General features: G+C 37.9%; 2 protein-coding genes across 2 annotated transcripts in view; one reads left to right on the forward strand and one right to left on the reverse strand.

Annotated features, from left to right (window-relative positions):
• LOC136830656 (titin-like) overlaps positions 1–5278 on the forward strand; it is an 82262-nt gene extending 76984 nt beyond the window's left edge. The window contains 1 exon segment of the mRNA XM_067090261.1: positions 36–5278. Within this exon segment, the coding sequence (XP_066946362.1) occupies positions 36–279 (244 nt within the window). The 3' untranslated portion in view covers positions 280–5278.
• Hacl (2-hydroxyacyl-CoA lyase) overlaps positions 1–24027 on the reverse strand; it is a 145541-nt gene that overhangs the window by 93268 nt on the left and 28246 nt on the right. The gene's annotated exons all lie outside the window — the stretch shown is intronic.

Here is a 24027-nt window from a genome sequence, read left to right on the forward strand (position 1 = left end):
GGTCAATAAAATCCTCTTGGTGTCTTTTCTTCCAGAGTCCACAATCTCTACGACTTCCAGACCCTGCGGGAGACTTGCTCCTACTTCCGAGGGTGCCCCCTGCACAAGATCGACAACGCCATCAGCTCCGACCTTCCGGAGCTCTTGGACCGCAACCGGCGCCTCCTGGAAGCCGCCCTGGCTTCTCCAGGAGCCCGGGCGGTCCGCGACGCCCCAGTGCCCGCGCCGGCGGTCAGAGGATCCGTGCCCGCTGCCGCTACTCACGCACAGACCTCTTGAGTGCTTCCAGAGGCGACCCCCGCAGCAAGCGACGCCCGAATGTGAGTTGCCGAGGCGTGGGGGCCCCCAGACGACAGACAGCACCTGAAGAAGTAGAAGAAGAAGAGGAAGAAGAGGAAGATTGATGATAGGGACATCTGGCCAGACGACAGCACCTAAAGAAGTAGAAGAAGAAGAAGAAGAAGATAGGGGCATCTGGCCAGGCGGGAGTGAGGCGGAGTCAGGAGGTCAGGTCACGCCCCCGTCTCACCCCCGCGAGTTATACTATATGCCTGCAGCAGGCGGAGGCGACGACTACACTGCCGCCGCCGGCCGCCTTCAATGCATGTGCATTTCGACGACCTACTGGAGACTTACGAGTGTTGCTGTTTCTGATTCGCGAGGAGGACTTTCAAGGCGTTTCTCTCTCTCTCTCTCTCTCTCTCTCTCTCTCTCTCTCTCTCTCTCTCTCTCTCTCTGTAAAAGATCATTGTCAGGTTACTGCAAGTTCGCCAATCATAACTTTACGTCAAGAAGGTGTATGCAGGTACAGAGAGAAAGCTTGAAAATCTCTCTCTCTCTCTCTCTCTCTCTCTCTCTCTCTCTCTCTCTCTCTCTCTCTCTCTCTCTCTCTCTCTCTCTCTCTCTCTCTCTCTCTCGTTTCTCTCCTTCTGACAGTCGTTTCCAACCCCTGCATTCCCACCACGTTTCAATGGTCCACGACAGCTCAGCGATGGTATTTCATCCAGGCTTATTAATTTTTTGTTTTTGTTTTCTTTTGTTTGTCTCAGAATCGATACATTCGTCATTCTGTTGTTTTCGTTGTCCTTGTTATTGTTGTTGTTTTTTTCATTTATTTCTCACTTCGTTTTCGCAGCTTCTATTTCTTCTCTCGATCTTTTTTCGCTCATTCTCCCTCGCTTCCGGAAACTTTGACGCCACAAAAAAAAATATACATATATAGCTCCCCAAAAAATGACCTGGCGGTGGGGTGCGGGGGAGCCGCCTTGGGGCATTCCTCCCTGGGGAGTTGCCCTTGGTTGCCCTGCACAAAAATCAGACACCAAAAATAAAAACTTTGACCAGACACGCAAAAGAAGCACCAAAAATAAAAAAAAATAAAAACCCGTGAGGAAAACTCAAGATTCCTGCCCGCCATGTTGAGTCTTCGAGCATTCCAGAACCACACTGGTAACAGTTCCAGCGAGGAAGGGAAACTGGATCCACAGTAGTTCCAGCGAGGTAGGGAAACTGGATCCGCAGTAGTTCCAGCGAGGAAGGGAAGCTGGATCCGCAGTAGTTCCAGCGAGGAAGGGAAACTGGATCCGCAGTAGTTCCAGCGAGGAAGGGAAGCTGGATCCGCAGTAGTTCCAGCGAGGAAGGGAAACTGGATCCGCAGTAGTTCCAGCGAGGAAGGGAAGCTGGATCCGCAATAGTTCCAGCGAGGAAGGGAAGCTGGATCCGCAGTAGTTCCAGCGAGGAAGGGAAACTGGATCCGCAGTAGTTCCAGCGAGGAAGGGAAGCTGGATCCGCAATAGTTCCAGCGAGGAAGGGAAACTGGATCCGCAGTAGTTCCAGCGAGGAAGGGAAACTGGATCCACAGTAGTTCCAGAGAGGAAGGGAAACTGGATCCACCATAGTTCCAGAGAGGAAGGGAAACTGGATCCACAGTAGTTCCAGAGAGGAAGGGAAACTGGATCCACCATAGTTCCAGAGAGGAAGGGAAACTGGATCCACAGTAGTTCCAGAGAGGAAGGGAAACTGGATCCACCATAGTTCCAGAGAGGAAGGGAAACTGGATCCGCAGTAGTTCCAGAGAGGAAGGGAAACTGGATCCACAGTAGTTCCAGAGAGGAAGGGAAACTGGATCCACCATAGTTCCAGAGAGGAAGGGAAACTGGATCCACAGTAGTTCCAGAGAGGAAGGGAAACTGGATCCGCAGTAGTTCCAGAGAGGAAGGGAAACTGGATCCACAGTAGTTCCAGAGAGGAAGGGAAACTGGATCCACCATAGTTCCAGAGAGGAAGGGAAACTGGATCCACAGTAGTTCCAGAGAGGAAGGGAAACTGGATCCACCATAGTTCCAGAGAGGAAGGAAAACTGGATCCACAGTAGTTCCAGAGAGGAAGGGAAACTGGATCCACCATAGTTCCAGAGAGGAAGGGAAACTGGATCCGCAGTAGTTCCAGCGAGGAAGGGAAGCTGGATCCGCAATAGTTCCAGCGAGGAAGGGAAACTGGATCCGCAGTAGTTCCAGCGAGGAAGGGAAACTGGATCCACAGTAGTTCCAGAGAGGAAGGGAAACTGGATCCACCATAGTTCCAGAGAGGAAGGGAAACTGGATCCACAGTAGTTCCAGAGAGGAAGGGAAACTGGATCCACCATAGTTCCAGAGAGGAAGGAAAACTGGATCCACAGTAGTTCCAGCGATGAAGGAAAACTGGAAACTGGATCCACAGTAGCTCCAGCGAGGAATGGAGCCTTAATCCACAATACGTTCATTCCAGAGCCACACTGGTAGTAATTCCACTGAGGAATGGAAATTGGAACCACAACACGTTTCTTTCTCGCGATCAAACGTTAACTATCTCCAAACGTTTTTGTAGGAGATGCTTATCATAGATCTAGAACGTTTTATCGTTTTCCTTGAGCGTTTTTTTTTTACGTTTATCGTTTTTCACATGAAGTGGGCCAATAATGAAAATGCTTCACCCCAGAAAAAATAACAAACTATAGACTTTAGAAGTTTAACAACAACAGCTTTCAAGATCACGCCAAGATATTGAAGTCGAAGCTCGGGTCTTTTGCTGCTGCGCTTCTAATCGAGGGAGGGAATGTCAGAAGACCCCTCTAATCATACGTACCAAGGACTTTTTCAAAACACAATCAACTAGACTTAAGTTTTTATATATATGAAATCGAAGGATGAGTACAATCTAGTCAGTTTGTTTTCAAGCAGAGAGTTCGGATGCCTCGGGTGATCCAAGCCAGCGTATTGAAGGTGAAAATGGTGATGATGGTGTAGATGTTTCGTGGTGGTCATAATTCGCTAAGCGTAGCAGACTTCGCTAACTGTAAGCAACATTCGCTACTCGTAGCAACGCCATAGACGCGCATTCGTCTGACTCTTGGCCAGTTTTCTCATTTATTCACTTCACAGGAAGATATGTGAGAGGCGAATTATGACTGCCCCTTCACTTGGCACCCTACGAAAGGCGCGCCCTCTGCTGTCGTGTTTCAGTTGCTGTTTTTATGAGTGAATCTTATAGGTTTTTCCACAACCTCACTTTTTTGTTCTCCAGCAAACCGAATCTGCAACCTACCCCCTCCATTGATATCAGTTCCTCTGGTGGGGACAGAACTTAAACATGTATACATACTACTGGTTAGTATCTGTATGTATATACAAGAATATAATAACCCAGAAGATAAAATAAATGCTTAAAACTAACATTAAACAACCGTTGCTTTTGGAATTGCCAAGAATTGACCACTAATTCTGAAACTACCACCAAAAAAAAGTATGGCTGTGGAATGATTTGAAAAATGAAGGATGCCTAACTTTGGTTGCTCGCGAGGTTAGCCTCTTCCGCAAGGATGCTAAAACCATGAAGTCTAACCTCAGATCCGTTTTCTACACTCCTTGAAAACAGGGCAGCCAACCGTTCCGACTTCCTTCATCATTCGTATAGTGTCGTATTTTCTGAGTGCATTTGATTTTTTTACAATGTGTGAAAGTTATACTGTACATTATTGTAAATTTATAATGAAAAATGGTTTCTGTCTATGTATAATTGGAGTAGTCGTTAATGAAAGTATAAAAGTCTCTCATGCTCAATAAAAATAGTATAACTTTTCTTGTTGATCTGGCTTTCTGTAAATAATTTCATGACGTCATTTTTTTTTCGGAGAGTAGGATAGTGTTAGGATCGTGATAGCTACTCGGATTTATGTTGGGATTTCATATTAATCCCCAGCCTCTTGCAATAGGATTTTCAGAGACTTTTAGCTCAAATCCTAAGGTAGGCTTTAAACTGATAAAGGAAAATAGTAGCGGTGAAATCGACTGCCTCATGATAAAAAAATTCAAAGGACCTCTTCAAAATGTAAACACTGGTTCCCGTTTTCTATAAATTCAGTAGGACCCGTTTTCTCTCATTTAGAGGACCTCTCTAAAATGTAAACAATGATTACCATTTTCTTTAGAGTCAACAAGACTCGTTTTCTCTCATTTAGGGGGCCTCTCTAAAATGTAAACAACAATTTCCATTTTCTTTAAAGTCAACGAGAACCGTTTTCTCTCATTTAGAGGACCTCTCTGAAACGTAAACAATGATTCCCATTTTCTATACATTCAGCGGGACGTCGTTTTCTCTCCATAAGTCATGCAACACCGGCTTAACTCTCACTTTCACTCGGCAATAATAATTATCATTTCTGTCATAAGGCGGTCGGTCGCGTCAAGATAGATGTACCGTAGACTTGAAAAAAGAAGCAACAAGAGCTGTATTTAGAGTTGTGATGATGGAGTTCCACGTCTTCGATGTCTGTGATGTTCTGTGATTGCGTTGGTAAAGATGTTTCGCGTCGGGGTGCAAGCATCTGGTTGTCTACGCCAGTCTTGGGAAGCTTTATTTAATATCAAGGAGTCGAGAGTGATTGGCTATTTGATGGCTGAGAGATCTGTCAACACGATGCAGAAAAACTGGCTCAATATGGCGACTGTCTACGTGTCAGCAGAACTAAAGACTGCTTGCAGATATAAGCAACTGGCTTCAAATTAGGACCTAACTGGTTAATTGTATATTTGACTATGTGCAATATCTACATCAATAACTGACTGCATAAAAATAAACTGGTGGAAGGTTTCCTGGAAGACTGGCAAAATATTAACAGAGCTGTAACCCCGCGCGAACGGATATAACTTTGTATATGTTGAATCTTTCGTTGTATAGCTTCTTCAGTATTACCCTATGTGACGTAGGGAGTGTTATAAATAATAATAATCACGGTTATAAATGCGCTTGTTTTATTTATATCCTGAGCAAAGGAAGGCGTTTGTTTACTAATAAGCTATTTCTTTTTTTCTGTATTTCTTCTTATCTTCTGCTACTTCTTTCTAGTGAACACTAATATTCTTTGGAGGCTTGAATTTCAAGTCATCTGAATAATAATAATAATAATAATAATAATAATAATAATAATAATTATTAATAATAATAATAATTATTATTATTATTATTATTATTATTATTACAACAGTCACTATAAAAACTAAAACTCCCCAACTAGTCTCTAGCTCTCTCTCTCTCTCTCTCTCTCTCTCTCTCTCTCTCTCTCTCTCTCTCTCTCTCTCTCTCCCTACATCACTCGTGGTCTACGCTGATTACACTCCTAGCCTCAAACTACTAGGCTGAGAATAACAAAAGTTATTCTCTGTTATATTCACTAAGATGTCTAAATCATTTCCAGCTATGCTGAGAATGACACAAATGCAGTATGTCGTGAAAACTGAATCTGCCCCTGTCGAGTATGATACGAAATTTAATCCCAGTGTGTCGAGTGTGATACCAAAAACAGCAGAAAAAAGCTGCTGTGTTGAAAACGAAGCGAAATCAAACTGCTATGTTTAAAAATCTTTCCCTTTAAAACGAAATTAATTCGCCAATGTAAAACGAACGTATTTAGTTATAATTTCGATTTCATAATTAATCCCACCCCCCCAAAAAAAAATGATAGAAAGATGAATAAATAAGTAATCGAATCGAGATGGTAAGACTTAACGTGAGAATAATCTTCAGTGCTATATATTCTCTCTCGCTGGGAAAGTCTCTTTTAATTCACAAAATACTCGTCACTGCTCACCTTCTATGTAACTTAATCAACTGCCCAAGAAAATGACGTCAGACATAAGGTAGTAAATATTAAATTAACAGGATCTTCTCTGAAGTCTTAAAACTCTTTATTTGTTGACATTTTTCCATCTCCCAAAAGGCTACCTTCCGGGTAGCAGCGTTCGGTTTAAATGGCTTAACCGCCCCCTCCTTCCTACTCCTTCCCCTCTCCATCCCCCTCCGCCTTCCTAGCCCCCCCCCCTCCACCCCACCTCACACGATGCTGTATTCCATGACTGCTCTTAGGTCAAGATATATTTAGCAGAGGGAAAATCGAGGTAGGTCAAAAGATAGAGAGAGAGAGAGAGAGAGAGAGAGAGAGAGAGAGAGAGAGAGAGAGAGAGAGAGAGAGAGAGAGAGAGAGAGGTTTGTGTGCAAAGACAACACGCCCCAGTAACTTTAAAACCAAAATAAACTTCTCCTTTTTTTTTTTGAGTCGGTTTTGCCTCAGGTTGAAGGAGCAGAAGAAAAGAGAGGGAACAGAAAAAAGGTAAAAATGTACTTGTTCCATCCTCTAAGGTTAGGGAAAAGATTATTATTATTATTATTATTATTATTAACGCAGGGACCACTGATTCGAAATCCAAGCTTCTAAAGAATATGAAGTCGTCCATTTGAAAGAAATTACAGAAGGTAACAGGAAACACAGGAAGAAAATATCAGTTCTAAAAACATAAATTAATAAATTAAAAGATAAAAATGTAAATAAATTACTAAAATAAAGGAGAATCGTTTTAGGGTAGTGATGCATCGCATCTTCGCTTGAACTTTTGAGATTCCTGTAGCATAACATCCTCGGGGAGAAAAAGGAATTTGTTCCACGCAACGGAATTAACATTCACGTAATGTGAAACTTGATTTTATATGACTGTTCAGATATGAAGTGCTCCTGTATGGATTCTGCCTCGAGAGATCTTCCATTTACATGAACAAGAGGCGATTATTTCTGAGGAGTACCAAGATGGCTTCCATATTGGCAATTGAAGAGGGATATCCCGTCCATTTGCTCGTCCAGTGAGGTAATCATTTCCCTTTTCCATCTACGACGAGCTTGAGGGGGTAGAAATCTCTTTTCGAGCCCTCTCGAGTCTACTTGGTTTTTTGTTGAGCTCTTGAGGGATGTATGGCCCCCGGGTAGGCCTTTAGACCTATGTTGTAAGCCTCGTAACTCAGTTGTTGATTCAGATGCTGTGGAATTCTCAAACTCAAACAGTAGAAGATTCTCTTAAAAATGAAGATACGACGATGCAGTTCAGTTCCATAACACCCTAATCGTATTACTGAAGGCTCGGCTGTGCATACTGGTAAGTCTCTAGACCTATGTTATAACTCAGCTGTTAATTCAGGTGCTCTGGTTTTAATAAATTAGTAGAGGAGTTTTAAAAATGAAGATAAGAAGATGCCGCGATGATTCTGACATCCCAATCGCATTACTGAAGGGTCGATTATGTATACTGACTGGTAAGTCTTCAGGCCTATATGCAGTAAGCCTGATAACCGCTAATTCAGATGCTCTGGTCTTACTCAAATATCAGATTCTTTTAAAAGTGAAGATACGACGATGCAGTCCAGTTTAATGATGAACCGTGATGTTTCTGACGTCTTAATCGTATTACTGAAGGCTCGGTTGCTTGTCCATTACGTAATAAATAAATGGGAAGACGATAGACCGATGGTCGATGATTGCACCAACTTTATAGCCAGAAGTAAGATACGTGGCACAGCGGTTGTTGAGCTCGCCTTGTCTGCGAGAGACCAGGGAATGGATGGTAGGGAGGTGGGAACGATTTGGCCTCGTTTTCTGATAAATCCATTGTTCCACTGTTGAAATAAACAGTGAATTATGAACCTTGTTTTCAGTTGACTTTAGTGGGTCGCAGTCACAGTGCAAGAAGGTCATATGGATTAAAATAATCATTAAAAAAGACTTGTTAAGTACAAGAAGGCTAACACAATCTGGAGTCACTCTAATAGGAAGTGGAAAGAGACAAGATATTTATATATATATATATATATATATATATATATATATATATATATATATATATATATATATATATATATATATATATAAATTAAAGAAAAAAAAGCCTTTGGTTAAAAATATGGAAATACGCATCCTGGGTCTGGGGGTAAAAAGGGTATAAGTCCATGTGACCTAAGGCCTTACTTATTTAAAAAAAAAAATAGCTGCATCGGTACTAGAGGCTGAACATTTCCTAAGCCATCCTTTACAGCTGAAAGACTAATTCAAAAGAATAGGAACACATACAACAATTGCAACAACTAATATGCATTCAAAGAAAAACAACTTTAAAATCAAAACATAAATAACAACAAGAATAAAAGGAATAATCACAATAACTAACAAACCCTCACAAAACACAAAAACAAGTCAGTCTAACAAAAAACAACAAAAACATTATAACAATGACAAACAACTACTACGCATAGCTTACAACCTCCGCCAAGCGCCCATTTAATGAGAATCATTATTCCTCATCATAAATGCGCGCCCTTAGAATAAAGGCTAGAGGAGACTACTGTTTCTCTCCCCCTATGAATTTTTGATGTCTTAAATTGTGTGGCGCCGTCTTCCTCCTCCGTGGGACCTCCACTCAAAATAGATACATGAATTTATCAAGAGGGTCGTAGAGGGAGAGACGTCCAGTACGGCGTGTATGGGGTTGAGAGAGAGAGAGAGTTTTTATATGGTTATTCTTGAGAGAGAAAGGAGGGGCAGTTTACATAAGTAATGATTTTAAGAAGTCACTTGCTTTATGCTGAGAGAGAGAGAGAGAGAGAGAGAGAGAGAGATGGTTAGAGAGAGAAAGAGAGAGGTAGTTTTTTACATTATTCTTGAGAGAGTGATTTTAAGAAGTTGGGGCAGCTTCTTTATGCTGAGAGAGAGAGAGAGAGAGAGAGAGAGAGAGAGAGAGAGAGAGAGAGAGAGAGAGAGAGAGAGAGAGAGAGAGAGAGAATCTATCCAATCTCATTAGGTTTCGATAGCAATCGCTATTCGCTGAGCTACCAGAAATTTTTAAGTGGCTTCGAGAATTAAGAAAAATCAAAATGAAACTGAATTTCAAAGATATTCCTCATTCCTTCAAAAACACTAGTTAAAAAAACAAATACAGATATACATATATAATATATATATATATATATATATATATATATATATATATATATATATATATATATATATATATATATATATAAACATATATATATATATATTTTATATATATATATATATATATATATATATATATATATATATATATATATATATAAACATATATATATATATAATATATATATATATTTTATATATATATATATATATACATAAATGCATACAATAATTTACAAACACAACGGTCTGTCAGGCACCACGAGAAGATAAACAAATCCCTCAAAAAAAAAAAAAATAAAAGAACCGTGAGAATTCAGTTTCAAAAATTATCGTACGCAGGCATCAAAAGGTTGCCAAAGACTCCCCACCCCCGTTTAAATTCAATCATTCTGACACTGCTCTGACGCGTGTGATTTTAATCACCGGCCCTGATAGAGGATTCATTCATAATTAGGGGAGATTGACGAGTCATAATTCCCCATTTTTCCGTTAAATGTGTCGGCGACTGATAGTAGACTTCAAAGGAGTGAATTCTTACTTGTGCCAAGGATAATGAAGTTTGTTTTGACCATTTTCTGAAGTATATGTTAATCATACACGTTAATTACCATTAAGATCGTGATTTTAGAGTAGATTATACAATTTAGGCCACAGGCCAGGCGCTGGGACCTACGAGGTCATTCAGCGCTCAAAGGGAAAATGACAGTAAGAAGGTTTGAAACAGTTGTTAGAGAGGGTGGAAAGTCAGGGGGAAGAAAGAGAGAATATGAATGGAGGTACAGTAAAAGGAATGAAAGGGGTTTAGGTAGGGGCCTAAGGAAGGGACGCTGCAGAGAACTTTAAGTAATGCCTACAGTGCACCACGTGAGGTGCACTGACGGCATTACCTCCCCACGGGGGATAATGATTTTTAAAAGGACAGAACAAACATTTGTTTATGACCTTGAAAAAAGAAAATCTTTGTTCTAAGATAATTTTCTTATGTATAATGTCATTATTTCTTAATTACTATGATGCTAACGTATTTTTTTAGGCCGTTTTGATTTGATGGAAAAATAATCAGAACCAATTTTCCAAAGCGATTCGGTTTTTAACATGACAAAAAAATTGGCTTTTCAGAAACTATATAACGAATGATTCAACTGTAAACATTAAAGTTGTCAATTCCTTTGACATGTATAAAAAATTCCCTTTATGATTTTATTTCGGAGGTTACATGGCTCAACTTAAAATACACAAAGTTAAAGAGTTCGAAGGCTAAATGGAAAATAAAAAAATAAATAAAAAAATAAATAGATAATTAAAAGACTAAACAAATAAAAAAAAAAAAACTTCATCCCGGAAACTTAAACTTATAGCTGATTTCAACAGACTCACGTGACTATCGAGTTTTTTGATAAATAAATATTACAAAAATACAAAAAGAAATTCAAGACCCGCTATCATATTATCTCCCAACCTCGTCCTGAATCGCTAACAATCTAATATGCATATTGAGAGAGAGAGAGAGAGAGAGAGAGAGAGAGAGAGAGAGAGAGAGAGAGAGAGAGAGAGAGAGAGAGAGAAAGAAAATAAAGATTTAGATATTGTCACAAACCTTCCTTTATCTCTTCAAGACAGAAAGCGGAACTCTCCAAGAGAGAGAGAGAGAGAGAGAGGAGAGAGAGAGAGAGAGAGGAGGGAGGGAGAGAAGGGCAAACTCAGAAAATCCAAATTTGATCAGATTCATTAGTGCGTATTACTCCTCGCTAATTACACGTAACGGAACACGGCGCCGAGACAGCGGAGGAGAATATTCCGATCAGTATGGCGACATGTCGAAATTACGACAAATCTAATTTATACATTTCTTTGGTTCTTTCATATCGAATGTAAACAAGCGTCCGAGTCGTATATCTGAAATGACTTCGGTTTAGCAAATTTAGAGGATTCAGATCAAAACGGATGAATGATACGAAACCCAAGTCGTAGCCAGTAAACGGATGCGGACGAATTCGAACCTTCTTTCATCTGAGGATCAATATGCCCGGTAAAAAAAATAAAAAGATAAAAATAAAAACAGAAAAGGGAGAAAAAACTGTTTTGTTTGGATGTTTGGAGAAGAGGGGGAAAGTTGTGGGGTGGGGTGTTGCTTTAGGACAGGGTGGGTCTGGGCAAAGACTGGGCATAATATTCTTCCGTAACACTTATTCGTTTGTTCCCAGCCATGGCGTATCAGATTAGCAATTCAAACAAGGACATTTTTCTTTGTTAAATTGTTTGCCCTTGGGACGTCATTGTTTGTTTTTTTTTTTTTCGTGGGAGGACTTTCGAAAAACATTATGTTGTTCCCTGGTATGATTAAATCAATTCAAAAATATTAACATAATGTTGAGAAAAATTCATTGAACAGAGTTACTAAAGACCACAGAGAGAGAGAGAGAGAGAGAGAGAGAGAGAGATAAACAGGCTACTTAATTTTGTGGCTTTGAATAACAAAGTTGTATGAGGCTACTGCTACTACCACAAATAGTAATAGTAGCAAGGGTGGAAAATAGCATGCCCACCCAAAACGAGGAATGAACACGCCTCTTAAATGCAAGAGGTTTATAAGAGGTACCAAAAAGGGCAAACCAGAAAGGGCAAGAAGAAGAAGAAGAAGAAGAAGAAGAAGAAGAAGAAGAAGAAGAAGAAGAAGAAGAAAAGAAGAAGAAATACAGAAATAAGAGGGAAAATATTAGGGATAGAAAAAATTAAATACTGAGAAAGTATTGTGGACAGAAAAGAATTAAATACAAAGAAAATATTACGAATAGAATATATTCAAATATTTAGCGAATGCCTTTGAGGTAAACTCTGCTAACAAAAACAGAAGAGAGAAAGAGTAAAAATAGAATGAAAAATACAAAATATTGCCTTTTTATGAATGCGGTAATCCCAAAGTCCCGAATTTTGTTTCTATTTTTAAAACCGTCGGTGAATTCCTATCGGAGTTTCTCGCGCGTTCCGTTGATTTAATCAATTCTCTCGAACTGCTCACGTTAAAAAAAAAATCCGAAGTTCGTTTCTTTATCTGATCAGTTAAGAAAGGACCAGGTTTTTGTTTAGCGAAGATGGAAATGAGAGAGGGATTTTTAAAGTCTTTTTTTTTTAGTGTTTAATAGAAAAGAATAAATAAAACACACGTACTGAATACATCTTAATCTGATCCATTAAAGATGGATATAAGGACGGGCTTTTATTTATTTTAGTTACTTTATCTGAGAGGAATGAATTATATTTTTACTGAAAGCATTTTACTATTATTTTTATTTTAAGAAGAGTTCCTTAGGTATGAACAATCACGGCTCTTATAATTAGATAACGAAAACAGTCATTGAATAATTTTCTATGAACCTAAAAATCTGACAGTATAGGGCACAGCAAAATATAGAAAGGGAGAGAGCTGTTAATATCTATAATAATGATCAGACCTGGGTAAATTAACAAATTTTTACTGAGATCTTTACATAGATAAAAATTAACTGTGGAAACATAATAGTTAACTGGTGTGAAGCAATTTAACATTATATTATCATAGTTTAATAGTGAGACTATGGCATGAAACAAGCAAAAAAAAAAAAATGTCTATTTGAGACATTAAATAAAAGTAAAAAATGCGCCGAAGTTTCTTCGGCGCAAACGAGTTTTCTGTACAGCCGCTACAGCATATAATCAAATCCACCGCAAATACATCTATCTTTCGGTGGTCTCGGTATAATGCTGTATGAGCCGCGGCCCATGAAACTTTAACCACGGCCCGGTGGCGGCATAGCCTATATCGTTGCCAGATACACGATTATGGCTGAGTTTAACCTTAAATAAAATGAAAACTACTGAGGCTAAAGGGCTGCAATTTGGAATGTTTGAAGATTGGAGGGTGGATAATCAACATACCAATTTTCAGCCCTCTAACCTCAGTAGTTTTAAGATCAGAGGGCGGACAGAAAAAGTGCGGACAGAAAAAATGCGAACAGAATAAAGTGCGGAGATAAAAAATGCGAACAGAAAAAAGTGCGGAGAGAAAAATTGCGGACGGACAGACAAAGCTGGCACAATAGTTTTCTTTTACAGAAAACAAAAAAAGTAATTGTGAATAGTTTTCTTTGTAGAGTAACAAAACAGTTAAAAAATTATCCTTTCCTAAAGGAATAATCATTATACTACATTATCCGCTTTCCAAAATTAGTTATTGGGCCCTTTCTCTAGGTCACTGACCCCGGGTCATGTAAGAAATAGACTAGGTACAGTAGACAAGGAAATTATATTGCATGTGATAAACTCTACGGTCATGTGTTACCACATTTCACTAATGAAAGCTAATGACAGAAAATTGTCTTTGACGAAACTCTACGGTAAATACACAGAACATTTAACTTACATTGTCGCCTATCTTGATGTAAATCTGAATGAAAAGTTAGAAATATGTAAAGATTATATTGTTATAAAGCATTATCTCTGTAAGAGAGGGAGCGCAATTCCCTATGAGAGAGAGAGAGCGTAGCCTAACAGACAGACAGTCAGAATAAGAGCACACACGGATTAAAATTTAAAATCTAATCAACATGAAGACAATGTCTACAAGGCAAAATCGGAAAACGTCATCAGGAAAGCCGGGTACTAGAGAGAGAGAGAGAGAGAGAGAGAGAGAGAGAGAGAGAGAGAGAGAGAGAGAGAGAGAGAGAGAGAAAGGGATCTTGGGCGGTATTTCCACCGCGTTTAATTAAACTTTTGCTCCTCCCCGGCACCGAAAACAAATGCTCGTCTGTTGGACCAAGTTCGAACTCCCAAACGCAAAATGGATTTTATGAATTCTGTCTTTCCAGAAAACCGTCGTCTGGAGAAATATATCTTACGGTACTTTTTTTTTAACGAAGTTTGTCTTTTTTCTCTTTTTTTATTTGGTTCTTCCTTCTTCGTGTCTTTAATTGCTTATTTTTTCTTTCTAGTTATTCTGTTCTCCCAGAAATTCTTAGCCGTATGATACAAGTAGCAAATCCAGACACGCGTTCGATTTTTGTGTCCTTAACCCACAGCGAGTTGGTTCATTACACGGAAATAAACAGAGTGCGGTGTTTACATAGTATAATTACTTGAGAAAATTTGCCTCCGTGCGCGCGCCAGAGAGAGAGAGAGAGAGAGAGAGAGAGAGAGAGAGAGAGAGAGAGAGAGTAGAGAGAGATGATGATAATGATAATAATAATAATAATAATAATAATAATAATAATAATAATAATAATAATAATAAATAACGATAGTAATCTTTATTTCCAATATAAATTTGGCTATTCTACAAAGAGCAGAGAGAGAGAGAGAGAGAGAGGGAGAGGAGTAGCTATATAATAATAATAATAATAATAATAATAATAATAATAATAATAATAATAATAATAATAATAATAATAATAATCTTCATTTCAATATAAATTTGGCTATTCTATAATGCAGAGAGAGAGAGAGAGAGAGAGAGAGAGAGAGAGAGAGAGAGAGAGAGAGAGAGAGAGAAGACTAAGATAAAACTCCAGAATTTTATAACGAGATATTTATCAAATAATTTCATAACTATATAACCTTTCAAGATCAATGTTTTTAAAGGGTCCATTTTGCAGACGCCTGTTAAGACAATTTCAACAATTAGCATTCCATTTCTTCCTTAATAAAATCAAACATATATATATATATATATATATATATATATATATATATATATATATATATATATATATATATATATATATATATATATATATATATATATATATATCACGACATCTTTAAATCATAAGATGCAAAATGCCCTCGTGAGACGTTCGTAGTAGTTCTGGAAATCGCCGCTAGAGTGCCTACTCCTCCTCCTCCTCTTCCTCCCCCTCCTCCTCCTCCTCTTCTTCTCTCCAGCGAGGGTGTGAATATCTAACCTGCGTCACGTATGCCCCGTAGAGAGCTCATATCACCTTTAAAAACAATAAAATCCATCACTCGCCTTTTTTAAAGGACACCAGCCTCTTAGTCAGCGCCGGAGCTAACGAAGGGAACCGGGACGGAAGAGGAAATAATTGAAGAAGAAGAAGAAGAAGAAGAAGAAGAAGAAGAAGAAGAAGAAGAAGAAGAAGAAGAAGAAGAAGAAGAAGAAGAAGAAGAAGAGGGATTTTAGAGGGACGTTTTTGGAGGGGAATAAGAAAAGATTGCGAAACCCTAAATAATTCTTCTGCCTTCTATCCTCGACTGCCAATTTGCAGCGATTATCGCACGTCATTAAAAGCGAGAGAGAGAGAGAGAGAGAGAGAGAGAGAGAGAGAGAGAGAGAGAGAGAGAGAGAGAGAGAGAGAGAGAGAATGAGCTATTTTTAAGAAATAAAGATTAGGATATTGCTATAAACCTTTATCTCTACAAGAAAAAGGGAGGCTGAATTCTCCATGAGAGAGAGAGAGAGAGAGAGAGAGAGGAGAGAGAGAGAGAGAGAGAGAGAGAGAGAGAGAGAGAGAGAGAGAGAGAGAGAGAGAGAAACATAATGTCAGAATGATTCAAAATCATTCTACCAACCCGAATATTCTTTACCCACAAACATCAACCTACCTATCGTTACCCACAAACATCAACCTATCGTTACCCACAAACTTCAACCTACCTATCGTTACCCACAAACATCAACAACCTATATATCGTGCCCGGATCTTTAACTGTGACCTTTCGTGACCCCTTAATGTCAAACGTTAAAGGGATTCCCCGAGTACATTACGAATTACTTGGTCGAATGAACGTTGCAGTAATCTTTCCCGGTAACGCTTGCTGTTTCTCGTGCGTGTATTTGTGTTTGTTTGTCGTTAAAATTGACCTACTATTAGCCCAAGGGGGGAATGCTTTGTACTTTACTTTTTTTAGGCAAAACGCTGTGTTGTTTTCTTTGCGATATTCAACTTCTTTGCAATGCAAACTGCCTTGTCGTCTCTGTGTTTGATAATAAGGAATAGGGTAGAAATGCTTAGAAATGTTTGCACCTGATTACTTGCTAAGGAATTCGTTTCAAACTGAGTTTAAATATATTTTAGTAACGGAGAACACAAGTATTTATTCGTTAGTATATACAGTATATATATATATATATATATATATATATATATATATATATATATATATACATATATATATATATATATAATACATATGAATGTTTATATACATACATATACATGCATATATATATAAACATACATATGAATGTTTATATATATGTGTGTGTAGATATATATACATATGGATACATATATATATATGTGTGGCCAAAGAAAACTGTATGTATACCTACTCCCATTATATTTAGGAAGTACCATATCTTTTTATTATGACCACTGTTGTATAAGCATAGCAATTATTAAACTGAGCCTTTATATAAATTACAGAACATCCTAGTTACGTAAATTAACAAATAACTCATTAACTAACTGAAGGACAAAACTGTGCCCCCGCCCCCGTTCTAGCAGCAGTCAGAGGAGCAAGTCTGGTTTCGTCATAGTATGAAACCAGGTTACATAATAATATTTTATTTGTTTTTTGAGCTTGAAATATTGATGTCTGTGTCAATTGGACGATTTGATAATGTTGCATTTAAAGCCAGAAATGAAATCAAATGTAAAGCCAGACTAAAACTGTCATCAAAATTACAAAATTTATAAAGAATTATGTATATCTGGACAGCAAATATAATTTAGGAGTCTAAAAAATCCGTTTACCACAATATTAAAGAAATTTTATTTTTGACTCTTCAAATAGTTTCTTTTTCCATGCAGATGTTGAGCTACAGACATACTGAAACTTTTCAGACTGTGAAATACATTGAACTTTATATCACTTAATATTTTTCTAACTAAATAGCCACAAATGCATGACAAGTCTCTCGCAAGATCTCTCAACCTAAATTGGCTCTCTAACCAAAAACATGTCACTGTCCTTCCCTTGCTAAAACATTAATAGTAAAACATTAATAGTGTCTTTAAGATATCCCCACTTCCTTTCCAAAAACATATCACTGCCCTCCCAATAATAAAACATTCCTAGTATCTTTAAGACAACCCCACTTCCTTTCTTCAATCTTGCTGTCCAGCCTCTCTAATTATTGTTTCTACTTGTAGGATTTTCTCCCAGTTCCAACTTTAGATCATTGTACTTCGTCTCCTTTATTTTCTCGATCTTCATTTTGCTGTCCAACCACTCCAACACCCTCTTGTCAATATCTTAAATGCTGAACGATCGAGAGGGCCCCAGTACTTGGCATGCCATCCTAAATTTCGTAAACAAACCAGTCACTCAATCTTTAAAGTAGCATCGAAGGTTGATCGATTCATCCACAGTGACCTCTGAATCCGCACACCTATATTCTGAATTAGGTCTTTCATACTCGGGAAGATGAACAGCAGTCAGGATGAGTGCAAATTTAAAGGCATTCCTCCGTGAATATTTCGTGAAACATTCCCCAGGCAGCGTGACAAGAGAGTCCTTTTGTATATTTATCAACACAGGTGCGAGTTGTCTGGGTATAAGGGGACGACTTTGACGGGTGTTTGATAGAGTGAGGGTAATGTGTACATAAGGAGGTCTAGGAGAAGAAGAAGAAGAAGAAGAAGAAGAAGAAGAAGAAGAAGAAGAAGAAGAAGAGGAGAAGAGGAGGAGGAGGAGGAGGAGGAGGAGGAGGAGGAGGAGGAGGAGGAGGAGGAGGAAGGAGGGGAGAAGAAGAAGAAGAAGAAGAAGAAGAAGAAGAAGAAGAAGAAGAAGAGGAAGAGGAGGAGGAGGAGGAGGAGGAGGAGGAGGAGGAGGAGGAGGAGGAGGAGAGGGGAGGAGGAGAAGAAGAAGAAGAAGAAGAAGAAGAAGAAGAAGAAGAAGAAGAAGAAGAAAAGATGAGAGCAAGATATGAGGAAGAGGAAAAGAAGAGGAGGAAAAAGAGGAGGAAGAGGAAGAAAAGAGGAGGAAAACGGAAGAGGAGGAGGAATTGACAAGATTTCGTCAAGATATGAATTTGAAAATGCAAAAAAAATAAATCAAATCAAATAAAAGAGAAGATATTTGACGATTTCGTCATACCATTCTCAGAAAACCTACTTCTTCTTCTTCTCCTTCTTCTTCTTCTTCTTCTTCTTCATCATCTTTTAGAAACGACAAAGAATTGATCACGCTCTCCTGTGTTCTCTACGTTGCTGAGCTATCAGTTCACTTGTGATTAAAACCTTCCTGAAAAAGACCAAATCATTCTTCGCAGTTCTAACAAGTAAAAATGCGCCGAAGTTTCTTCGACGCAATCGAGTTTTCTGTACAGCCGCTACAGCGTATAATCAAGGCCAACGAAAACAGATCTATCTTTCGGTGGTCTCGGTATAATCCTGTATGAGCCGCGGCCCATGAAACTTTAACCACGGCCGGTGTTTGCCTATCTTTAGAATACCGTTGCCAGAAGCACGATTATGGCCAACTTTAACCTTAAATAAAATAAAAACTACTGAGGCTAGAGGGCTGCAATTTCGTATGTTTGATGACTGGAGGGTGGATGATCAACATACCAATTTGCAGTCCTCTAGCCTCAATAGTTTTTAAGGAGTGAGGGCGGACAGAAAAAAGTGCGGACAGAAAAAGTGCGGACAGAAAAAGTGCGGACAGGAAAAAGTGCGGACAGAAAAGTGCGGACAGAAGAAAGTGCGGACAGGAAAAAAGTGCGGACAGGAAAAAAGTGCGGACAGGCAGACAAAGCCGGCACAATAGTTTTCTTTTACAGAAAACTAAAAGGGTTTTCATTTTTAAACTTTTATAAATCCATTATATAAAGGTGGATTTACATGAGCTATACCTAAAAAAATATTTAATTTTTCCACTTTTTATCCGTTAGGTAAATCTGATACTTTATCCTTTCAATCTGAACAATATTAACTTATGAAAGGAAGTTAGAGACAATAACCTGACATCACACACCCAAGGTTTCCCGATATTGGGATGAACTAATTTGATTGACAGATTGGTTATGGATTATCTGGCGTTATGTCACAATGATAATATGTGTATATATACAAATACAAAATATATGTACATATATATTATGTACATATATAATATACATTTATATATAAAAATATATGTATATATGTATGTATGTATGTATATATGTATGTATGTATATATGTTATGTGTATAACATACGATCTCTGAAATGTGTAAGAAAAAAAATTTCAACATAAGACAGAAAAAAAGTTATACAAAATAAAAAGAATTAAAACGAAACAAAACAACAAAACACAAAGAAATACAAAGAAAGAAAAACAAGAACGAAAGAAAACCGAACAAAATGAGTTGGAGAAATATATTTTGTATCATTTTCTTTCATAAGACGTAAAGCTCCTCCTCCTCCTCCTCCTCCTCCTCCTCCTCCTCCTCCTCCTCCTCGCTAATTGTTACACTTCCGTTCTGGGAGGTAATTGTAAATGTTCTGACACTAGGCTTTTGTTTGTGTTTTACCCGTCTCGTTTCGTTCTGGGTGTTTGTGTACTTTGTGGTAGTGTATGTGTTGTTTGTTTGTATGTGTGTCTGCACGTATATATATATATATATATATATATATATATATATATATATATATATATATATATATATATATATATATAAATATATATACATATAAATATATATATAAATATATATATATATATATATACAAATAATATATGTAAATATATATACAAAAATATGTAAATATATACCATATACACACAAACAAACAAACAAACAACACCACCCTACAACACCACTGCCCTGTTATTCAGCATGAAAGCCATAGCTCCTCCCTCCGCCGTTTTAAAAAAAAAAAGGAGATCAAGCACCACGACATTGCACGACCCGCATTTAGTCGAAAGCGAACAGGATGTGAGGTCGGATCGAGGCGAAGGGGAAAATGTCAGAATTGACGCGAAAATAAATTTCCTGTTGAACCCCACCCTTCGCCTTCTCCTCCTTGTCTGTCCAGGTAACGCTTATTGATGGTATTCGCTAATCCTTGAAATATGCATGGATGTGGAGAGAGAGAGAGAGAGAGAGAGAGAGAGAGAGAGAGATCACATAGAGAGACTGCACAGACAGACACTATATATATATATATATATAGACACTATATATATATATATATATATATATATATATATATATATATATATATATATATATATATATATATATATATATGTACATGCTGTATACATATGTATATGTATTGAATCTTCGTATAAGGAAATATCAAAGGTTTTACTTGGCTAAGTTTCAGTCCTGATGCGTAATGTTATATGTACATGTATTTATATGCATATGTATATATATATATATATATATATAATATATATTATATATATATATAAATATATATATATAGTAGATATATATGTATATATAACAGATATATACATATATATATATATAATATATATATATGTATAAAGCACAGGATATATATGTTACTGAATTTCACACTAAGATTACATTTAAAATACAAAAGCAATAAAAAACGAAACTCTCCAAAATCCTAACAAAAATCATATGGTAAATTCTACCGAAGCTCAGAAAAGCAAAGACTTTTAAACCTCAGAACTGTACGAGTATAATGTACGACTTGAAGAACTGGTTCAAGACAGGGCAGAATAAATTAAATTATATTTCTTCTGCAATTTGACAGGTAATTCGACGCCCAAATTCACACCAGGCCCGATGAAAAAAACAAAAGAAGAAGAAGATTAAAGACTAATAAGGCTTGACAACAAACAAAAGCATCAGAATATATTCTCTCTCTCCTTTGACAAGGGCCTGCTTTCAAAACAATGAGAGGCTGCGTTCACACTCCTACACCTTTCGATGGGACGGACATGAAGCTCTGGCATCCAAAAACGGTTTGTTCAAGAGGTCTGTCGAATGGCAGAAAACGGTACGGTGTTGCGCTATGTACAGATACGATCGCTTTCTTCATCGTGGGGTTCCGAACTTTCTCTTGAACTCTGTATTTGAACGAATATAATCTCAATGAATACTGTGAAGCGGAGCATCGGTTATGGCAAAGAGAGAGAGAGAGAGAGAGAGAGAGAGAGAGAGAGAGAGAGAGAGAGAGAGAGAGAGAGAGGTAGAGAGAAAGCTATCAGGTATTGGGGTAAGAAAAAGGGAGAGGGAGAGAGAGAGAGAGAAAGAGATAATAAGGAACATAGGATAGAAAATCATCAAGTACTGGGTTAACAGAGAGAGAGAGAGAGAGAGAGAGAGAGAGAGAGAGAGAGAGAGAGAATATGGAATAGGATAGGAAGCCATCAAGATAGAAAGCCAGAGAGTATTGAGAGAGAACAGAGAGAGAGAGAGAATATGGAACATAGGAGAAAGAGAGAGAGAGAGAGAGAGAGAGAGAGATAATGAGGAATATAAGATAGAAAGCTATCAAGTGTTAGGGTAACAGAGAGAGAGAGAGAGAGAGAGAGAGAGAGAGAGAACACCTGGTCGCCACCTGACTATGGACTGCCAGCTTCCATCATTAACCTGCAAACAGAGATTCTTATCTGACGTCCCGAAGTTCCCTCATATTGGCTATCGGATCTCTGCTGAAGTGACCACCATATGATTATGAACGATCATGAGCCATTGGTCTCATTAAGATCAACCGAGTATTTAATTAAAACACGATCATCGAGTGACTAAGAGTCCTCAGGTATTTAATTAAGACGCTTTCGAAGTCTAATTATAATGAACGAGGTTTTAAATTGGTTAATTTACTCAAGTCTTGATGTTTACAGGCCCGAATGCAGACTTTGAGAAGATTTCATGAAGTATTGCTTTTTTGATTCATCAAATAACAAGCAAAATGAGGGAACGAGTCGTTGGCTAAAATTGTGAAAGGTAGATCACAGTCTTCTAGAAGACAGATTGCAAAAAAATATTATTGGAACAAAATTGACAAGACAAACTTCAGAATGTGAAATTAGGATGGCACAGGAATTTAAAAACAAATTGATAGGCTTCAGAAAACACTAATGGACCATGGAAAATTACTTAATTAGCCGCTAAAATAACAAATAAAATGAAGGAACAAGTCACTGGCTAAAATTATGAAAGGTAAACAACAGTCTTCTAAAAGGAAGTCACAAAAAAAAATTATTGGAACAAAACTGACAATACAAGCTTCAGAATGTGAAATTAAGTGGACAAAGGAACTATATAATAAAACTGCTGTTTCCAAAAACACTACTGGACTAAGGAACCTAATTATGGCCAAATTTATAAAAAAAATAAATCAATCAATCAACAAATAAATAAATAAATGAAATGAGACCAGAAGTCAAAGGAACACGGAAGACTTCAGATTTCAAGGAACCAAATACCAGAACTCTCAAACTAAATGTAGCAGCAAAGCCCCTGAAGGTTTCTCCGGCGCAATCGAGTTCTCTGTACAGCGTGTAATCAAGGCCACCGAAAATAGATCTGTCCTTTAGTGGTCTTGGTATAATGCTGTATGAGCCGCGGCCACGAAACTTTAACCACGGCCCGGTTGTGGCCTGGTCTATATCGTTGCCAGAGACACGATTATGGCTAATTTTAACCCTAAACAATATAAAAACTACTGAGGCTAGAGGGCTGCAATTTGGCATGTTTGATGATTGGAGGGTGAATAATTAACATACCAATTTGCAGCCGTCTCGCCTCGGTGGTTTTTGAGATCTGGGGACGGACAGAAAAAGTGCGGACAGAAAAAGTGCGGACAGAAAAAGTGCAGACAGAAAAAGTGCGGACAGAAAAAGTGACAGGGAATGTGCGTACAGAAAAGTGGGACAGAAAAAAGTGCGGACAGGAAAAAGTGCACAGAAAAAAGGTGTGGACAGAAAAAGTGCGGACAGAAAAAGTGTGGACAGAAAAAGTGCAGGAAAGAAAAAGAAAAAGTGCGGACAGAAAAAAAGTGGGACAGAAAGTTTTCTTAGTTTTCTTCTACAGAAAACTACGAAAACCAACGAAAGTATCATTCGAACATCACACACACAAAAAAAAAAATGAAATTCGAGCTTCCTTTAAAAAAATATATAAAGATTCCAAGAAATTCTTCCGACATCAAACCTCCCACTTTAAGACTGTCCAGTAATCTTGCCAAGCATCGCCTTCCCTGAAACCTCGTATGGGAAAGGGGTGGTGGGTGGGGTGGGGGTGGGGTGGGGAGGCGGGGGAAGGGTACTTATCTCATAATGAGGATGGGGAAAATTAGGTTTGACAAATACTCCCACCTCTTAATGGCTGTTCTCCAACATATATATATATATATATATATATATATATATATATATATATATATATATATATATATATATATATATATATATATCTGTATGTGTGTGTTTATACTGTATATATATATGTATGTATGTATATATAAAAATATATACTATATACATATGTATTTATATATACGCACTCAATAACAAAAATGAAACCACAGATGCTATGACACATCCCACGTACCGAGAACATCGACTTTAAGGCTACCACAAGCACAAGACATTTAAACGTGGCGTGTACGGTAACTCACCAGCTGCAGAGAGCGTCAGATGCAAACCAATCAATAAACCAATCAATAACGTAAGAACTGAATGAAAAAGGTGACACGCCAAGTACCGCCAGCTGCGATTTTAATTACATGAAACAAAATGGACTCTGAATTACTGAGAGTCTGT

Source organism: Macrobrachium rosenbergii, chromosome 47, assembly GCF_040412425.1.
Source record: "Macrobrachium rosenbergii isolate ZJJX-2024 chromosome 47, ASM4041242v1, whole genome shotgun sequence".
NCBI classification, from domain to species: domain Eukaryota; kingdom Metazoa; phylum Arthropoda; class Malacostraca; order Decapoda; family Palaemonidae; genus Macrobrachium; species Macrobrachium rosenbergii.